This window comes from Bos indicus x Bos taurus, chromosome 10 (genome assembly GCF_003369695.1).
Source record: "Bos indicus x Bos taurus breed Angus x Brahman F1 hybrid chromosome 10, Bos_hybrid_MaternalHap_v2.0, whole genome shotgun sequence".
Classification (NCBI taxonomy): domain Eukaryota; kingdom Metazoa; phylum Chordata; class Mammalia; order Artiodactyla; family Bovidae; genus Bos; species Bos indicus x Bos taurus.
In genome coordinates, this window is record NC_040085.1 from 100188195 (window position 1) to 100208571 (window position 20377).

Sequence of the window (20377 nt, forward strand, 5' to 3'; positions counted from 1 at the left end):
TGGTATGTCTTGCTCTGGAACTTGTTGGCCCTTGGGTGGTGCTTGGTTTCAGTGTAGGTGTGGAGGCGTTTGATGAGCTCCTGTTGATTCATGTTCCCTGGAGTCAGGAGTTCTCTGGTGTTCTCAGGATTTGGACTTAAGCCTCCTGCTTCTGGTTTTAAGTCTTATTTTTACAGTAGTTTCAAGACTTCTCCATCTGCACAGCACCGTTGATAAAACATCTCCTTTCGAAGACACTGGGCTGCCTTTCTGGGTGCATACTGTCCTCTGCCGGCATTCAGAAGTTGTTTTATGGATTTGCTCAGCATTTAAATGTTATTTTGACAAATCTGTGGGGGAGAAAGTGGTCTCCCCGTCCTCTTCCTCCGCCATCTTCTGAACTTTGTGTATGTATGACATTTTTTTGTCAGAAAGATACTGTCCTTGTCCAGTGTCTAACTTCTTAGTGTTGCTCCTGAGAGCTGTCAGGAGCTACTTTACTCCGTTTCCAGAACACCCTGCTCTTGGGTATTCTCTTAATGTCTGGGTTCTCATGTATATGCCAGAGTTTAAAGCATGTTCTTTAGGAGGGGAAGGTGAAACACATTTTCTCTGCAGGAATTACACATCAAAAAAAAAAATTAATAATTGGAGAAAACCCTTCCTTCCAGACTATCGTAATTTGAGACTAAGGATACTTTTCTATCCTGGAGCTAGATAATGACCTTCACTGAGTTTAAAGGCACGTGGACGCAGTCTTGGCAGTCTGGGGGTGCTCGTGGTAGGCTTCAGGGCCAGGCTCTGTGCCGTGTTCTCGTTCTTGAAGATGGAGGTGGGCGCGCTGGAGCAGGAAGTACTCCTTAAACTGGCTGTGGAACTGCCTTTGATCGATTGCCTGTGCTACGTTCTTGTTTCCATGGAATCACAAAGCTCTAAGGAAGACAGTTTCTCTTGGTTTAGATGAGGAAACAGGAGTTCGGAGATGTTGGAGCACACGCCCAGGGTGTCTAGCTCAGCCGGTCAGCGACAGAGCCAGGTTTGAGCTGCAGGAGGACTCGGTGGTGTGGTTGAAGTGCTGTTTGCTCTCATAAACATGAATGAGAAATTTGTTAGTAAGACCCTTGGGTTTTTTTCCTAGGGTGTCGGATCAGTAGCTGGCATCTCATTATGGTCTTCAGGTGTTACTTGGTTTATTCTGTGTTTTAAGTTTCAGTTAGTTGCTGTCATTTAAAAATTAGATGGCATAGGGGACTTCACTGACCGTCCAGTCGTTAGGACTCCCAGCTCCCACTGCAGGGGCCTGGGTTCCCTCCCTGATCGGGGAGTGGAGATCCTACATGCCGCACAGCTCAGCCCAAAAACAGAGTAGAGTTTAGATCCCAGACGAAAAGGTGTTTGCTTCCTGAGTCGGGCGCAGTCTGGTGGCACGAGTACCGTTTGCTGACATCAGCGTCGTTGAGGGTGTCGTTTGACGCGCCCGGGAGGGGTGGTGCTGAGCAGCACCTCGGGGTCACACGTGTGCTCTCCCCACCGCTCTTCTGAGCAGGTTTCCTCCGTGAGGCTTTCTTCCATCGTCACCTCACATCTGGACAGCCTCACGCTGATCTGTTAAGTGATCCTCTGGGCCCCTCTAGGTCCTAGGACATTTGTGACGCTTTGGGCAGAATCTTTGCCTTCCTTTGTCCATTGATGTGAATTTATCACCTGTACCTAGAAAACTGCGCATGCCTCGGCGAGTGGGGACACTTGTTTGTAGACACTGACTGTCCTGACCTGAACATGAGAATTCGTGCACGCTTTTATCTCCTCGTGTTTCCAGTTCCCATTTCATTTTATTGGTTCCCTAGTTGACACTCTTTTCTCTTTTAATCTTCATTCAGCTGAAATAATTCTGAGAATTGGAGTTCTTCAGGGAGAACTGACTCTTGTTGAGCGTCCCTGTCCGCTTTCCTCTTCCCGTTGAGAATACTAGTCTACATCCTAGTAATCTTTCTAAGATTCTAGTTGTATTATTTGGACTCATTTGTTTTGTGTTACTGTAGACATGGAACGTAAGGCTCTAAGACTGGGTGTTGAGGGAAGTTTACTAAAGGGGTCACGTCCTGAGTTGGTTATAATAAGTGAAAGACTTTTGGTTCGTTCCCCTCTGTAGCTGAGATGAGCGAGCTGAGCGTGGCGCAGAAGCCGGAGAAGCTGCTGGAGCGCTGCAAGTACTGGCCTGCCTGCAAGAACGGGGACGAGTGCGCTTACCATCACCCCGTGTCGCCTTGCAAGTGAGTCGCAGCAGCTCGCGCCTGGCTTTCAGGTCCCTTCCTCGGGAGAGCCTCCTGGCGCTCCTGTGACCAGGCGTGGGCTTTGTAACTGCGTGCAGCGGAGGCACTTGTGAGCCCTCCAGGACAGCGCACACTGGTGTCGTCTGAGCGCGAGGCGGCAGGGGTCGCCTCTGTGCCTCTTGAGGTGCTTAAACTTCTGGGTTTGAGGATTCTGTACATTGAAGGAGTAACAGACAGGTTTGGCCTTGGGAGTTTAAGATGAAGCAGGGCAAAAGCTAACAAGAGTTTTGCCAGGACGCACTGGTGGTAGCAAACGCCCTGCTGCATAAAGTGTTAGAGAGACCTCAGTTACAGAGTAGACGGTGTCTCTTCTTGTCCCAAGAAACACTTCTGTCTCTCATGGTGACTTGGCTTGAGATGAAAGTCTGTGATTCCCCCAGGCCTTGAAGTAGGCATTTGTGCCCTGTTTTGATGTCTGGCGTCATTTAGAAATGGGAGTTTGCTTTTTTTTTCTTGTTACTTCAGTGTTTCTCAAAACAAGTAGTGATGGAATTAAGAGCACAATGGACCATCTCTACAAAAAAACCATGTATTTGGGAGATTAAATGTGAATAATACGTTTTATTTTGTTTTATAGAGCCTTTCCCAATTGTAAATTTGCTGAGAAGTGTCTGTTTGTTCATCCAAATTGTAAATACGATGCAAAATGTACTAAACCAGACTGTCCCTTCACTCACATGAGCCGAAGAACCCCAGGACTGCCTCCAAAACCAGGTCAGTGACTGCACTTCTGCATTTGAGTGAAGAGGGGAAAGTTTTGTGACTGTGAACTGAATTAAAAAGAAATAGTTTGAGGTCATTGTGTAAGAATCAGTTAACTAGTTTTACAGAACAGGTGTGTCCATTCTGTAGCATTCTAAAGTGTTGGATCTTGAGTAGTGAATATTATAAATGTCCATTTTTTAAAGTAGTTCCCATAAAAACATCCACAAACTGCACTGAAAATTATTTTGCCAAATCTCATCTCTGTCCGCAGTCACAGCACCAGCACCGCCTTCCAGTAGTCAGCTGTGCCGCTACTTCCCAGCGTGTAAGAAAATGGAGTGTCCCTTCTATCATCCCAAAGTAAGAACTTTCACCTTCCCAAAAAGGAATTTAGTGGCAGCTTGTTCACTAGCAAACTATATGTTGTCTTCCTTTTTTTTTCTTTCCCAGTTTAACTTTTTTGTTAAAAGTTAACGTCATGGTTTTTAAGACCTTTAAGTTATTCCCTAGTTGTCCCTGAGCCTGTGTGTGGCCCGTTAGGCCCAGTTGTCTGAACTGGTTTAATGTTAGTAGACTAACCTCCCGTGGGCTCAGACGGTAAAGACCCACTTGCCAAGCAGGAGACCCGGGTTCCATCCCTGTGTCAGGAAGACCCCCTGGAGGAGGGCATGGCAACCTACTGCGGTATTCTTGCCCGGAGACTCCCACGGACAGAAGAGCCTGTGGGCTGCAGTCAGTGGGGTCGCAGGGACTCGGACGCGACTGAGCGGCCCAGCGCAGCAGCCTCCCGTCCCGGGAGAGGGGCGCTCCCTGCTGCTCGTCGGGTTCCGCTCTTCTTTGCCCCAAACGTGTGTCCCCCTCCCCACCCTCATGCCAGACGGGAGGCGCTGAGGCGCAGCGGTGCTCAGTGACGCCATCTGTAGTCCACACGGGTACCCACAGTTGGTCGATGCGTCTCCAGCTGTCTGGCTGCTCGGCATGAATCACCTTCTCTTTGAAAGGCAGCCTAGTGGCCACGTGAGAGGCCTTCAGTTCCCCAGCTGCAGTGGGACGCAGATGAGGGTGAAGATGGGGGGTGCTGGGCAGGATGGGCAAGTGGTTATTACAGGAGTGAGAGGAACTCTGTTATACGCTCAGCGTCCTTTTGAAGTTTACCTTGTTATTCTTCGATTAGGATTTTGTCTTGGTGGGCGTGCCTGTTTGAGGGCTTCAGTAGTAGTAAAGGAAATGTGAACAGTCTGTGTCTGCTGCCCCGTTGCCCTTCCAGGCTGGCTCCTGTCACCCCAGGGGGCTGTGGGTTTCTGCGTTAGCTTTGCAGGTGTTGTTGAAACTGCTCTCTGTCTTCAGCACTGTAGATTTAACACTCAGTGTACGCGGCCTGACTGTGCGTTCTACCATCCCACCATCACCGTACCACCACGGCATGCCTTGAAATGGATTCGACCTCAGACCAGGTAAAGGTTAGAAGTAGTTTTCCTAATGTCATTTCAAATGCTTTTCTAGTATATGTAGTACTTTCTTACATTTGTAAGCATACAAATTTGGGGGGAGCATCACTTTTTGTCTGCTGTTCACTTAAGGGTCTTTGGCAAAATAATTTACTACATAAACCAAATTTTGTTTGATTCAGCAATTGCTTGTTTGCCTCAGACTTTAACTTCTGAACACACTCTGTGAGCTCAAGGCCTTCAGATCACAAACTTTCACATCAGTTTTCTTAGACATTGTTAAACGTTGAAATTAAGTTTCAAAATGTTTTACTGTGACCCTTACATTTAAATGCATATATTAGTATCTTTTATGTACCTTATATAATTTATTCTTTTACAAACTTTATCTTTACATTGTAATCTGTAGAGCAAATGTCTGAAAATACTCAACTTCTATTAACTGACGTTAATTAAAGCAGCTAATTGAAAAACTTTTGGTTTTGTTTATTCAGTGACTGACACCCAGTCCTGCCTGACAGAAGAGTGTGGCGTTTGAGAGTTTCCACCTGCTGATGAAAGACATTCTACAGAATTTGTCAAATCTTTGAAACTTGGAATATATTGCTTTCATAATATGAAGTTTATTGCCTATCTGAAGTGTCTAATTTTTCAAGTTTGTAAGTTTATTAAGTGATTTTAACATTGGGTCTTTTTTTGTTGTTTTGTTTTGACTGCAAAGACAGTTTAAGGAGAAGCTGAAATCTATTAAAACACTTGAGGCGCGTTTGTACTCTGTGTTCAGGTATCAGAATTTACAACGTGGTGCCTTCACTGTTGCTACTGCTGATCCAGCCGAGGCCCAGCAGTGCAGTGTGGAGAGTGCTGTGTGAGGGGAGGGTCCTTATTCCAGAAGTTGGATGGCTGCTCTCACGTTCCGACTCCCCAGAAGACAAGAGTGGCCCAAAGTGCTGAGGTGGCATAAAACAGTTATTCAGTCCTGCTCTTTAAAGTGACTTTAGCCTGAAAAGCATGACTATGAAGGCTTTTTGAGTTGAGTGCTGCTTTGGTGAACGGCTCCCAAATACCTGCTCCCTTGCTTCTGAGAAAGGGTGAGTGAGGGGGGTGTGCAGGATGAACGTGGTTGGAATGGCAAAGGCAAAAAATAGGAACAGCTCCTTAAAATGCTTGCATTTACTGTTAACGTATGCTTTTTAAATAAGTATTTTGGGGATCTACATTATCACAAAATTATACAAAAATTTTTTACAAGTATATACATAAGGTTATCAGAACAAACTTTAACTCACAAGATGACAGCTATACATACATATTCTCACGTTCTGAAAAATAACATTCTCAAATAACTCCACAGAAAATATAATTACTGAAGATAGTTTTTAAATGTAAAAATTAGATTTAAATAGTGTATTTGAAATGACAGTCTATAATTACAGAGATCAGATGGGTCAGCTGCAAAACAGGACTAGGCTTTTGGGAACTGAGTGAAAATGCAGAGTTTTGTGTGTGTGGTTTTAGAATTGTTAAGGCAAGAAGTGTCGAATGCTTTAGAATTAAATAACAGCTCACTGATTTTTAAAGACAATGTAACTTTTCAAAAAGTAAAACTAAAAGTTGGTTAGAAAAAAAGAGTTAATGCAGAAAGGATAGTAAAGATCAAAATATTCTAAGGACCAAATTAAACTATATAAAAAAAAGTTGTTTGACATGCTTATTAGTCATACATCCAAGAGATAAAGGGATAATAAAACTACATGTGTGTAAAAGTCCATGTTTCAGATGCTAAAACCTGCAGCCTTGTGGCCAACTCTTTGCTGTTGGAAGAAGAAAGAATTAACCAGTTATTAAACCATCTTCTAAGTTGCAATTTGCTGAGCTTATAAGACTTGAAACATCAGAACAAGCAAGAGAGTACACAAGGGCGTACGTAAGGCTCTCGTGTTGGTAGCCTTGGCTGAAATGCAATTCCACTTCATTCTAAAAAGTTTACTCCACCGAATCTAAGGTATTTGTTCATTCGAGTGTTGACTTGAGATGCTTTATTTCTGCAGAAGAAATTTGTTTTAAATTGTATTTACAGAAATTTAAACAGACTTTTTAGTATCAGTGCTCATAAATGGAGTATATTTGTATTCTCATAATTTCACTGTAAAGAATGTAAGCGGGAGACAAGAGCTCAAGTGATTTAGTTCAACCGTTTTGTGAGGAAATAACGTGCTGAAATCAGATTTTTTTCTGTTTAAGGAGACACATTAAGAGTTGCATCTTTCAGGGGCTATGCTTTATGGGCAGGCAGAGGTTCACTATAACTTGGTCCAAAATGAACCACCATCAAAAAAGTTCACAGAAAAAGAAGGGAGCAGAGGTGGCCGTGAGTGGCACCAGGATGTCTGGGCATGCGTTTCCCTACAGAGAGGCAGCCAGCGGTGCCAGGGGAGGGCTCAGTCAGTACTGCACACGGGAACAACCCTTTGGGTTAAAAATAAACGGTGTAATGCACGCGGCCTGTCCCGGCTGTTCACCTGGCCTCAGTTGATGGTTGGTGTGAGGACGGCAGTTGTGGGCTGACGACTGAACTCCGTGGGACCATGTCAGGACTCGGACAGCAGGGATTGAGGCCGCCGCCCGCGGGGAGAAGGACGGCGCAGGGGAAGCAGGTCATCTTCCTGCTTGCTTAAAGCAGGTCATCTGTGTGGTTCCACGATTACGGCTGGAGTTTCTGCCTGCGCTGTAATGAGACTGAAATTTCTCTTCAGGCAAAAGCAGGTAAACTTGACCCAAGGAACATTTGAAGCTGCACCCGCCTCAAATAGAGGGGGGAGTGTGCTTCAGGGGAATTTTTAGCTTTAACTTATTGACTGCTCCTATAGAAGCTTTAAATATTAGTGTTTCATCAAATTGGGCTTAATTTAAGAGAATCCATTGACACGAAAATGAGAGAGAATGATCTTAGGGTTTCAAGCTTCTTAAACGAACACCCCAGTCAGTCCTTCAGACGCAGCTGTTCAGAGCTCTAAAACCGACCAGGTTCAGTCACTGGTTGGGCTTCCATGATGTAACTCGGCCTTTTCTGGTTTTAATATTTACAGGGTATTGCACATAGGAGACAGATGACCAGAACCCGAAAGGCTCTATTGCACACAAAGATAATCACACGTGAAAATAAAAATCCACAGGACCAATAGCGCATCTTAAACTTCTTCATACTTAGAAAAATATATTTTTAAATAGCAGTCTGCATAATTTCCAGTCCTCAGGAAACTAGAGAGAAGCTAAATAGGAAGTTCCTGAATGGCAAGTACTGATCTTTGGCAGCATTTAAAGGGAACAGGAGTAAAGACCTAAGGTTCAGCCCCAGTCCACCAAGGAAGAATTGTAGACGAGTTATATAAGTGGACTGATACTCACTGGAAGTCCGCCTATGGGGTGGCATACATTAAACAAAATTTTTCCATAGAAAAAAAGGCTATAAAAATTTTATTTCAATAGTTACTAAATTGTGTAACTTTGTAAATGTGAATTTAATGCTTTAGTTTCCATGTTAAATGTTTCTATTAGATTGCATCTTTAAATACTCAGCATTCTCTCCCAGTTAAATAGTACTACTGTCTAAAACCTTAAACTGTACATCACTGGAAATGATGTTTATCATACTTTTTCATTAATGAGGCTATAATCACGTTCTACTGTTTGAGTTACAGAGATGAATTCTGGATGTTAAGAGTGACAGCTCAGAAATGAAAATGTAGTGATCGTATACTACTGCCTTGGGATTTGTTCTTGAATTTAAAACTTGCAGGAGAAAAATGTTCTTTATTAACGCTTAGGAAGCATTATATTCTCCAGTAGACCTCCTGTATGTTTTCTTAGGGAAAATAATGTTTGCCTTTTAGAAACATCCTTTTTAGGGTGATGGTATATTTCCTTATGTAAACCAAGGATAAAATACTAAACAGTTGAATCTTGAAAATAAAAATTCAAAAAAATTTTTGCTAAAAAAGAGGATGAAAATTATCCAAGTTGGGTTTTTAAGGTTTTGGTTCGTTTTTTTGAGGAGCTCTGCCTCCCAAACCTCCCCAGCAGGGCTGCCAGATCTGCATACTCCCCAGAATGGAGGCTGGCTGTCACCATCGGTTCATTTAATCCTTTCTTGACATGGGATTACCTGGCAGTGTGTGGATTATGGACAGTTACCTTGTGCATATTACAAATATTTTGAACCGATCAGTCTTCATTTTGACAAGTTTGGGCATTTATCCCTGTTTCAGTCTTAAGTTAGCACCACTTGACTGCGCAGGGCTTGGTTCTGATTATTTTTTCCGCTTGTGTAGTCCTGCTTTTCTCAAGGCTGTTAATTTACAGAATCTTCTCAGCATCCGTATCTTTCAGTGAGGCATATGTACACATTTCCAGACAAATAAACTGCAATCAGAAAAAACAGCAGTGAGTTCATGATATTTCTAGATTCTCAGAACAGTTTTTCAATTAAGCTTTCAAATCATACATGCATAAAATCTTTCCTTTTAAAGTCCTTTTATTCTCTATTTACACAGTATACAAACTCCAAAGAGCCATCTGGTTTTGCTACCTTAATGATGTTGACTAGCTGAGTCCATACAATGAACCTGTCAGAAGAAGTGACATTAAATCTCTTAACTAGTAAGCTGGCGTATCTTGGGCTGAGAATGTCACCAACCTGCAGTCATCACCGCCAGCACTAACAACGTGTCGATCACCGCTGGTGAATCGGATGTTCGCCACGTGGGGTGAGTGCCCCAGGAACCTTTTGTGTTTTGCCTAAAAAACAATAAAGACCAAGGCTCAGCGTGTGTGACAGACACAGAAGTCAAAGTTCTTTCTATCAGGAACCACCATCTCCATCACAAAGACTGGAGAGGAAGCAGTTTGGACCGCAGCTATTGATTAAATGTTTTTTTCAGAATGATGGGTCTGCATTGAAAAGCACTTGCAGTTTGGTAACAGGTGGATTAAAGCTGGTAAAAGGCTGAGTGCAGCTTTGTTAGGGTTGTCTGAGAGACGGCGTGACTTGAGGGAAGGGGAGATGATTTCTAACCGCTTTTATTTCAGATTAATGGATTTAGGAAGCTTGGAACAAAGTTTAGAATCACAAATTTCAAAATATTTTCAAATCATGAGAGGACAATATATTTTAGCACATAGTATGTGGGAAAATGTACTAATGATTAAAAGTAAATTGGGGGTAAAGTTACATAAAATACTAAACCCAAGATAAACTTACAAATTTTTCAGGACATGGGAAGTCAAATAACTTAACCATGCCAAAGTCATCTCCCGTTACCAGGCTGATTCCTGAACGAGAGACACAGGCACAGCTGACATCTGCTTTCTCAGCGTGTCTGGACCAGATTCCCATAACTTCATCTCCTAGAATACTACAGAGAAGGAATAAAAAAAAACCCACCATAGCAAACACAGGTTTACCATACTGAAAAAGTTTCATGGTAATTAATCTCTACCTAATTACATTATGTAGATATAAGAATAAATTATGAAAAGGCATTACCTGGAAGCCTGAATTTCTCCTGGGATGTGAGTCCCCCACACATACACCTTTTCTTTTTGAAATTTTACAGTTTTAAGGGTTTATAGACTAAACAATCTTTCAAAAATTCAATTAATACTTTACAGTAGCTGACAGAACTATTTTAAAAATCAAGTGTTTATGCTATAGGAATTTGATGGCATCTTTCATTTTCACTGATGGTTACTGATGGTTAACTTCCACAGCCAGCAACTTTGAACCCATTCATAAGGTTTCATTTCTAACAGCTGCTATCAATAACATTCCTATAGAAAGAGAAATAATACTATTGCCTAACAATACATGTTTCTGTTTGTTATTAAACCTACTTAAGGAAATATCATGGTATCTTTAAAGTCACAACTTTGATTTCCTTTAATTAAATGAACTGACATAGAAATATACTTGATCAAGAGGGGTCCCACCCTGAGTATATCATTTTCTTAGGAAGAATTCAAGATGGTAACAAAAACTTAAAACTCAGTTACTTTCCCTCGGCGAATGGCTCTAGCTGTTCAGAAATAGGATTTTCTAACTTTCCTGACTTTCAGTTAGTTCTTCCCTTCTGAAGACACGAAATATTTACCTAGTCCATGTAGCCCAAGTGATTCTGTCAATGGCAGCCTGATCCATAAGGTGTTTTCCTGAAGGCACTTCATAGACATGCCGTTTATAGCAACCAGTGGAGACCTTTCATAATATTAAAATGGAACAAGAATCCCATCATGTGAGAAGTAAAAATCCAGAAATAGTTCATAGTATACTGGCAAAATGCTACTTGATTTACACTTCTAATGTAATTAAGACTAAAAGATGACTATAAAAATCTGAGCAAAAGGACTCAGAAGAACAGATTGGTAAGGAATTATGCAGAAACTGCGCAGTGGTAGTGAATGAAAGGCAAGAGCTGAGCTGGGAGCAGGAGTCTCAGAAGCACTAACCGTGGAAAAGCGGAACTACTCAGAAGTGCAGTGTGCGTGCTGTACCTGGAGGTGTCTGCCGTCTGCAGAGAAGTCCATCTGAATGACGAAGCTTGGGATGTCTTTGCAGTAGCTGATTCTGTTAAGGGTGGGGCCCAGTGTTAGGTCATAAAAATCCACTGAATTCTCACTGGAACCCACTGCTAGAAACCGGGAATCTGGACTAAATCTGAACATACAACAAGAGATGACATGCAAAGACGCATTAGACCACATGGAGTACAGCAGTGTAAACATTGACGGGGCCTCCCTGGTAGCCCAGGGGCCGAGAATCCACCTCCCAGTGCAGGGGACGCAGCTCAGATCCCTGGTCTGGACACGAATCCCACATGCCTCGGGGCAGCTCAGCCCGGGCGCCACAGCTTGGGCCCCTCGAAGCCGCATTAACTAAAACCAGCTTAGACCAGTGGCTTCCTGCTTAGTCCTTAGTAAGTATTCAAGACGAGAGTGTGTGATTCGGCCTCAGATTTACCTGATAGGCAAAAGAGATTTTGTAGACTGATACCATATTTGTTTTATATGAACAGGTTTATATTTTACGTCAGTGTTAAGTGGTTCCTGATTTTTCATCTGATTTCATCTTTAAAAATATCTCAGCTTTTAAAAAACCACTAACAATTTACATATATTACTAAGTTACATAATTCAGTAAGATAGGATTCTTTTATCTGCGAAGACTGTATCTTAACAGCAAGGGACACAGACCAGCTTAACTCATGTCGGGCTATTAGATGAAGGGATGCAACTTGGAGCTTGGAAGAAGTTATTTTTAAATAAAATACTATCTGCCACATAAATACAGAAAGTACTATTTGCCTAGTGATCACGTGAAGCCATATGGTTTGGTGTTTTGAAAGTGCTCCATGGTCTTGCTGACATACCTTCGGAACACTGGAGGGCTTAGAGAAGCCATAATTACTGTTTTATATACTGACATCCTGAGGAAGGTGTCAACTGTAAAAACGGTCTTACTGGTAAAAAGAGTGCAAGTTCTGACAGACCTGGGTCCAGTGTTCTGTGTTGATCACACAAGTGCTCAGTAAACAGTGTGCACGCGTGCTAAGGTCACTTCAGTCGTGTCCGACTCTGCGACCCCGTGGACTGTAGCCCACCAGGCCCCTCTGTCCATGGGATTCTCCAGGCAAGAAGACTGGAGTGGGTGGCCATGCCCTCCTCCAGGGGATCTTCCCAACCCAGGACCGAGCCCAGGTCTACACTTCGGGCACTTACCACTAGCGCCACCTGGGAAGTCCCGGGTTCAGTAAACAGTAACCACCGGTAACAAAAGCTTAAGCACTGAAAAAGGCTCCAGAAAAATTTTAATGCAGATTCTGGAGCACAGATGTTCAGTGACAATGGATTAAAGGAATGAACTATATATTCAGTAGAGATTAAGAGAAGTAAAAGGTGTTTGCGGTTTAAAGTTTTAATTTTCTAGTCTTTGTAAGAGATGTTAGGGGTTTTCATTTTCCAGGTTTTTTTCACTGTGCCATGCTGCTTGAGGTACCCTAATTCCCCGACCAGGGACTGAACCCAGGCCGTGGCAGTGAAAGTGCCCAATCTTGACCACTGGGCTGCCAGGGAATTCCCGAACTTTGCAGGCTTTCAAAGGGCAGGTGAAAGGTAAGGCTTGGGGAGATGAGCTTGCTGGACACGTGTTCATCGAGCATCCCCGAGGACTTGCTGCCACAAGGTGCTGTGGCCCAGCAGACCCGTGACTCAGAACGGAGAAGCAGGCACGCACATGAGCAGCCAGGTCTCAGCGCCCAGTTTCTGGGGGGTGAGATGCTACAGGCACTAAGGACCTTTTCTCCAAGTTCAAGCTGGACCAGTTAGAGAACACCCTAGACACCCCATTCCGCTGGCTGACTGACCTGATGTCATGGATCGCACACCGTCTGTCTCTCTTCTTTCCCCATATCTTTAGGGAGCTCACAAGTAAAATGATAAATTCTCCGTTTTTCATCCCAATGGCCACCATGTCCCCTTCCGGACTGTAGCATACGGTACGAGCGGCGTGTCCCAGATTCACTTTGTTCAGCATCTTCTGCATCAGAACCAGGGGGGTCAGAGAGAATGACATTAAGTAGAGAGCTTACAAAGTAAACAGTCTCCCCCAAATTCTCCACACAGTTGTGAACTTGCTAAGTGCAATTTAGGACTCTGCTGCTTAGAAACCATAACATCTTTGAAAAGCTGCACGCACTCTGTCGGCAATGTCCCAGAGCCTCACTGTCCCGTCTTCCGCAGCGGACAGGAAGAAGTCCCTGGAGGGGTGGGTGGCGAGTCCCCACACAGGGCCGTCCACGTGCCCGCTCACCAGCACACTGCACGCCGCGTTCTTCTCTCCAACTTCAATGATTTCAGCGCTCCTTGTCCCTACCAGTATCTTGCCCTGAAACACAAGTGGGGCCAAAACAGTTACTGGACCACCACAGCGGCCGCTCTCAGCAACCCCAGGATGGCCTGCCGACCTCTGCGATGCTGCGACCTGCAGCAGGAAATGCACACACCCTCCTCAAGCTGCAGCGGGGCTGCCTCTGATAAGCCCGTCGCAAGGTGAAAATGTCAGAAGTGCACTTCACACACCTAACCTACCAAGCGCGACAGCCCGGCCTGCCTCACACACGCAGGACGCTTAGCTAAGCCCATTCTGTAGCAACATGCTGGACGCCTCGCGTTGCTCACTGAGTCCTGTCCTCAAAGTGAAGAACAGTGTGACTGCCTTGGCACAGACAGTCGCTGTAGGGGAACTGCTGATCCCGGGACTGCGTGCTGACTGGGAGCTGTGGCTGTGCTGCCCTGCGTCACGAGAAGACTGCACCAGAGGTCGCTGGCTGGGGAGAGCAAAACCAAACATCCGAAGCATGCTTTCCACTGAATGTGTATCACTTGCATTACCTTAAAATCGAAAAACCTCAACTTGCAGACACTCAGTATGTCTGGTCTTGTTCCCAGTTACTGGCATAAAGCTCCTGAAAGTGAAAGTCTGACTCTGCGACCCCGTGGACTACAGCCCGCCAGGCTCCTCTGTCCATGGGATTCTCCAGGCAAGAAGACAGGAGTGGGTTGCCGTGCCCTCCTCCAGGAGACCTTCCTGAACCAGGAATCAAACCCAGGTCTCCTGCATTGCAGGTGGATTCTTTATCAGCTGAGCCACTGGGGAAGCTTCTACAACCCTTAGAATTCCCTGGGTGATGAATAAGATAGGTATCTTTTATGCTAATCAGGTGACACCTGGACCTCACGTAAGGGGGTGGTTGACGGCAGACCCGTGTGCTTAGAGACAGCCTGGCACTTTCACTCTCTCTTTCCCACACCTCGGCGATGGGAGAGGGGCTGATGTTGACCGATAGTGAAAGAGTTAATCAGTCAAGACTGCGTAAGAAGCCTCCACAAAGGCCAGGGTTTGGAGCGCTTTCGGGCTGGTGAACAAGGGGAGATGCAGGCTGCGGGTCTGAAGCTCCACACCGCTCCATGTACGTCACGCCGGGCAGCTCCACGTCTGGCTGTGCCCGAGCTACACCCTTTACAGTAAACTGGCGACCCAGTAAGGAACACGTCTCTGAGTTCAGTGAGCCGCTCAAGCAAGTTAACTGAACCCGAGGAGGGGCCGTACAACTCTCTCATTTATAGCCCGTGGGTCAGGGCACAGGTGACTGACTGGTGTCTTAAGTCCAAGAAGAATTGTGGGAACCTCCAAACGACAGCTGACCAGAGGTACAGGCAGTAACAGCTTGGCATCTGAAGGGCTGTGGGGCGGGCCAGTCTGGCAGGACTGAGCCTCCAATCTCCTGTGGAACCTGAGGCTTTCTCTGGTAGATACTTTCAGGATATAGTTGAATTATGGACGCTGGAGAATTCCTTGGTGCTGTGTGGGAAGCACTCCTGAACTCAGCACCCACACACTGGATCTGCATCCAAGCCAAAACCACCTGCTCTCAGAGAAGTCGTCGCCTGGACTGATCTAGCAGCAAGCCAGGCATCAGCTCACGCAAAGCTTTCTATGGCCAGACGCGCGCCCCAGGGGCACTCGGCCAGGCGCTAGGCCACGCTGACCGCCGCAGGCCTCGCTTCTCCAGTCCTCCAAGTTTTGACGTTGACTGTGTATCGCAGTCTAAAAATCTCCAGGAGGAGTAAGTGCATTGGGATATGGGAAGAAAGTACTGAATTTTAGTTAAAAGTAACTGTAAATGAAAGTAAGCATACCTAATATTTAATAGACTAAGGATAACACATATATGCATTTCATAAACACACTGTGAGTGCATGTGTAGTCAAAGGGTTTTAGAGCAATGTGTGGTTTTTCATCAAATGGAGACAGCTGCCTTAATCAAAACGAGTCAACTGGCAAAGAAATTCAACCGTCTACCAGAGTGGATTCAAGAAAACGAGGCGCTATATAGATACAGAGCTTAGGGGAGCAGCAGCTTGTCTTTCTGCAAACCAAGTAGCAGAGAAGAGGCAGGGAAGCTGGACGGCGCATCTTTGCAGCGCTGTCCCGCGAGCTGCGGGGCGAGAGGCGCGGGGCGCACCTTGCCTCTGCACACGGAGCGCACGCAGTCGCTGGCCTGGCCCGTCTCCAGCCGGAAGGCACGACACCGCCTCAGCTCCTGGTCCCACAGCTTGACGGCTCCTCCCTCCTTTGACCTGAGAAAAGAACCGCCCAGACCAGAAGACACACTTACTGTTGGCGCTTACAGATACTTTTCATTATAAACAGACTACAAGCAGAACGCTAAAAGACACTCCAGTCTTTACATTACTCTAACTTTCTATGGCAATTTTAAAACACACTGGGTCTCAAGCATTCAGTTCAAGCAAATTCTATGGAAATTAATGTTTCCGATGTCAGCATAAGCCTGCTTAGTCTGTCCTCGCCATTTGTACCTTTTACTCTCATAATACTTTTTACCAAGGAAATGCGCGAAATGATTCTTTTTTTCTGGCCATGCCACGTGGCTTGCGGGATCTTAGTTCGCCCACTAGGGATTGAACCCAGGCCACAGAAGTGAAAGCATCAAGTCCTAACCACTGGATCTCCAGGGAAGTCCCCAAAATGACTCAATGGTAGGAGGAAAATGGAAATGTAAGGTTAGATAACAGGATTAGCACTGCTATGCTACAGAATATATTTTCAGGGCCAAAAGGGCACATTTCTTTCCGCCTATTATTATTAGATATGCTACAGTTTAATAGGTTACTAGTGAGTAGGAGTGTGTGAGGTTAGTTAAGGTATGGAAACACCAGTGTCACGGTAATATATGCACAAGATTAAATACAGCCTATTTACGGTTTTTCTTTTGGAAGAGGTGGAAAATATATTCCTTTATTTTCTTCTAGACGAACTGTCTTAGGACAAAACCGTGCTCCCACAGCACTGTCACACGGTCCTCCTCTGTGTGACAGGCAGACGCTGCGCGTTTGTGGGCTCTTTCAATGCTGTGTAGGAACGCACTTATGTCCTGGTCCCATATACATTCCACTTTAACGAGGATATGAAGGTATCAGTAGAAAATCAATGGTAAGTATCTTGTTTCCACTGGGAGATTTAAGTCACTGAGCAAAAGGCCTTTCTTCAGACTTAATTTTGAGGTCTTGCCCTAACTTTATCTGACAAGTCTGCCTTGAGCACAAGCAAACAAGGTACAGTCTATTTCTGACAACCCCTCGTCCTTTTCTAGTCCAGCAGTACGCATCTTATCCCTTAGTATCCAGTCTGAACAAAACAGAAAGCAGTCAAAATGCATCCCAAACCCAACGGCAAGGATCCCCGCAAAGGTCACCAGCAGAATTCTACTCAGCAAATATTTACACAGGCAGAGAGACATGAAGAAAATTAATTCCTAACCTGCAGGATAGCTACCCATGAATATTTCTGAAAAATGATCACCCCAGTTGCTGGACCTTAGATCTACCTACAGTGTCAAAAAAACTGGGAGCGATTTAAGGCCAGAAATAAGAATCATCACGAAGGCACTTTTATAAAAGGCAATAAAGGAGAAGCACTTGAGGAAGGTCAGAGAGGCTAATCCCCGTGACCCTGACGTAACTGCGAAGCACAGCATCCTGACGCAGGGTGTGCGGTGAGGCTGCGAAAAGAAAGGGGACTCACGGTTTCTCCTTGCCCCCGGTGACGATCAGCCCGTCTCGAAGGGTGGTGTACATGGCAAACACAGGCCCGTTGTGAGCTCTGGCCACGATTCTACACAATATGTGGTCTTTCCACACACAGACATCTCCACTGATGGTACCTGTAAACGTCAAGTTATTCTGAAAAGGAGTGGGGAAGGGGAGATAAACTCATCAAAGGTTCAGGCAGAGTCAAACAGCAATTCTCTACGTAAGCGTGAGCTGCGGTCACCCTTTTGATACAAGGAGCACGGATGGCAGGAGGAACAGTGGGGTCAGGTGTCAGAAAACCTGAACTCAAGGCTGTTAGGGCCACTTCCTTTTCCATGTCTGTTGCCTATTACCTGGAATAACCTTGGTCAAGACTTCTAACCCCCACCAATATCAACTTTTTCATGTGTAAACTGAGAACATTCACACTCTCTGAGTTCCCTTTGAATTAACAATGCTGTGATCCTGGTTTATTTCACCCCTTTGAATCGCTTCCCTCTAGTTCCCCAAGGAGTAACTTCAAAGTCACTAGTAACCCAGAGTGAAAAAAAGAACAGGAAGTGAAAATAACTTTCATAATAGTTTTGATAGGTTTGATAAAATATTTTGTCATGAAGGTGAAACTTATCTGTAGCAAAATAGTAGTCTTGCAGTTGTATATGAAAATTAACATTTCCCATGATTTCTTAAAATATAAAAGTCAATGCATTTCTGCAATGAATCCAAAAATAAGATAAATCTGTTAAGGTACCAAAAGTTTAAGAACGCTTTAGGTGATCTCAAGAATTTCGGTCTTGATATAATTCATTTACACAAAAACAAGAGAAATCAAATCCTGCATTATGTGCTATTCTGTCTCCATTTAACTTCCTTTTTAGAGCTACTTGTATAAGATCCTGCACCGAAAACAATATGGAAAGAACCAATCAGAAAATAAGATTTGAATTATACCAAAAAACAGACTTTCTTTAATCTTTCTGAGAATACTAGTTTGTATGTTTAATTTCCCTGCAACAATTTAATACTATTTCAAATTCCTCATATTTATGCTTAATCTCTATAACTCACATTTAGAAAACAATGATGATACTTTTCATACAGGAGCATCTTTAGTTTATGCCTTATCTGCGACTGGAATGTAAACACTAGCATTTTACTTGCCCTGCTCTTCGCATAGCCCCTAGCGTAGCGGTGGTTTAGTGGTTAGGTGGTTTCCAACTCCTGCGACCCCTTGAACTGTAGCCTTCCAGGCTTCTCTGTCCAAGGGGTTTTCCAGGCAAGAACACTGGAGTGGGTTGCCATTTCCTTTTCCAAGGGATCTTCCCGACCCAGGGATCAAAACCTGGGTCTCCTGCATTGTAGGTGGATTCTATACTGACTGAGCCACCAGGGAAGATTAGAGCATATTCAAAAAGGCTTAAACTGAGTCAGTCCAGTTCAGTTGTTCAGTCGTGTCTGGCTCTTTGTGACCCTATGGACTGCAGCACGCCAGGCCTCCCTGTCCATCACCAACTCCCAGAGCTTGCTCAAACTCATGTCCATCGAGTCAGTGATGCCATCCAACCATCTCAGCCTCTGTTGTCCCCTTCTCCTCCTGCCCTCAATCTTTCCCAGCATCAGGGTCTTTTCCAATGAGTCAGCTCTTCGTATCAGGTGGCCAAAGTATTGGAGCTTCAGCTTCAGCATCAGTCCTTCCAGTGAATATTCAGGACTGATTTCCTTTAAGATGGACTGGTTGGATCTTCTTGCAGTCCAAAGGACTCTCAACAGCCTTCTCCAACACCACAGTTCAAAAGCATCAATTCTTCAGCGTTCAGATTTCTTTATAGTCCAACTCTCACATCCATACATGACTGCTGGAAAAACCATAGCTTTGACTGGACGGATCTTATTTGGCAATGTCTCTGCTTTTTAATATACTATCTAGGTTGGTCATAGCTTTTTTTCCAAGGAGCAAAAATCTTTGAATTTCATGGCTGCAGTCATCATCTGCAGTGATTTTGAAGCCCAATAAAGTCTGTCACTGTTTCCATTGTTTCCCCATCTATTTGCCATGAAGCAATGGGACCGCATGCCATGATCTTGGTTTTTTGAATGTTGAGTTTCAAGCCAGCTTATTCACTCTCCTCTTTCACTTTCATCAAGAGGCTCTTTAGTTCCGCTTCGCTTTCTGCCCTAAGGCTGGTGTCATCTGCATATCTGAGGTTATTGATATTTCTTCCAGCAACCTTGATTTCAGCTTGTGCTTCATCCAGTCCGGCATTTCACACAATGTACTCTGCATATAAGTTAAACAAGAAGGTGACAATATACAGCCTTGATGTACTCCTTTCCCAATTTGGAACCAATCCATTGTTCCATGTCTGGTTCTAACTGTTGCTTCTTGACCTCCATACAGATTTCTTAGGAGGCAAGTAAGGTGGTCTGGTATTTCCCATCTCTTTAAGGATTTCCCACAGTTTTCTGTGATCCACATAAAGGCTACAGCATAGTCAATGAAGCAGAAGTAGATGTTTTTCTGGAATTCTCTTGCTTTTTCTCTGATCCAACAGATGTTGGCAATTTGACCTCTGGTTCCTCTGAGATCTAAATCCAGCTTGAACATCTGGAAGTTCTTGGTTCACATACTGTTGAAGCCTGGCTTGGAGAATTTTGAGTATTACTTTGCTAGCGTGTGAGATGAGTGCAATTATGAGGTAGTTTGAACATTCTTTGGCATTGCCCTTCTTTGGGATTGGAATGAAAATTGACCTTTTCCAGTCCTGTGGCCACTGCTGAGTTTTCCAAATTTGCTGGCAGATTGAGTGCAGCACTTTTGCAGCATCATCTTTTAGGATTTGAAAGAGCTCAGCTGGAATTCCATCACCTCCACTAGCTTTGCTCGTAGTGATGCTTCCTAAGGCCCACTGGACTTGGCATTCCAGGATGTCTGGCTCTAGGTCGTGGTTATCTGGGTCATGAAGATCTTTTTTGTACAGTTCTTCTGTGTATCTTGCCACCTCTTCTTAATATCCTGTGCTTCTGTTAGGTCCATACCATTTCTGTCCTTTATCGAGCCCATCTTTGCATGCAATGTCCCCTTGGGATCTCTGATTTTCTTGAAGAGATCCCTAGTCTTTCCCATTCTGTTGTTTCCCTCTATTTCTTTGCACTGCTCACTGAGGAAGGCTCACCTCTCCCTGCTGCTCTTCAGCACTCTGCATGCGATGGGCGTCTCTTTCCCTGCCTCTGTCTTCTCTGCCTCCT

At 44.5% G+C, this 20377-nt stretch overlaps 2 protein-coding genes across 20 annotated transcripts in view; one reads left to right on the forward strand and one right to left on the reverse strand.

Moving 5' to 3' along the window:
- Positions 1-5237, forward strand: part of ZC3H14 (zinc finger CCCH-type containing 14) — a 41683-nt gene extending 36446 nt beyond the window's left edge. For all 10 annotated transcript variants that reach the window (XM_027552683.1, XM_027552691.1, XM_027552692.1 and 7 more), the window contains 5 exons: positions 2132-2252; positions 2890-3026; positions 3289-3377; positions 4365-4471; positions 4960-5237. In XM_027552683.1, coding sequence (XP_027408484.1) covers positions 2132-2252; positions 2890-3026; positions 3289-3377; positions 4365-4471; positions 4960-4966 — 461 coding nt within the window. In that variant the 3' untranslated portion in view covers positions 4967-5237. The remainder of the gene's footprint in view (positions 1-2131; positions 2253-2889; positions 3027-3288; positions 3378-4364; positions 4472-4959) is intronic.
- A 383-nt stretch (positions 5238-5620) lies between these two features.
- Positions 5621-20377, reverse strand: part of EML5 (EMAP like 5) — a 160065-nt gene continuing 145308 nt past the window's right edge. For 6 of the 10 annotated variants that reach the window (XM_027552678.1, XM_027552677.1, XM_027552675.1 and 3 more), the window contains 9 exons: positions 17124-17281; positions 15544-15658; positions 13215-13403; positions 12883-13055; positions 11015-11177; positions 10615-10718; positions 9726-9879; positions 9162-9262; positions 5621-8887 (listed from right to left, as the gene is read on the reverse strand). In XM_027552678.1, the coding sequence (XP_027408479.1) occupies positions 8851-8887; positions 9162-9262; positions 9726-9879; positions 10615-10718; positions 11015-11177; positions 12883-13055; positions 13215-13403; positions 15544-15658; positions 17124-17281 (1194 nt within the window). In that variant the 3' untranslated portion in view covers positions 5621-8850. Of the gene's footprint in view, positions 8888-9161; positions 9263-9725; positions 9880-10614; positions 10719-11014; positions 11178-12882; positions 13056-13214; positions 13404-15543; positions 15659-17123; positions 17282-20377 lie in introns of those variants that run through there. The other 4 variants (XM_027552676.1, XM_027552681.1, XM_027552679.1 and 1 more) reach the window with 4 other exon arrangements.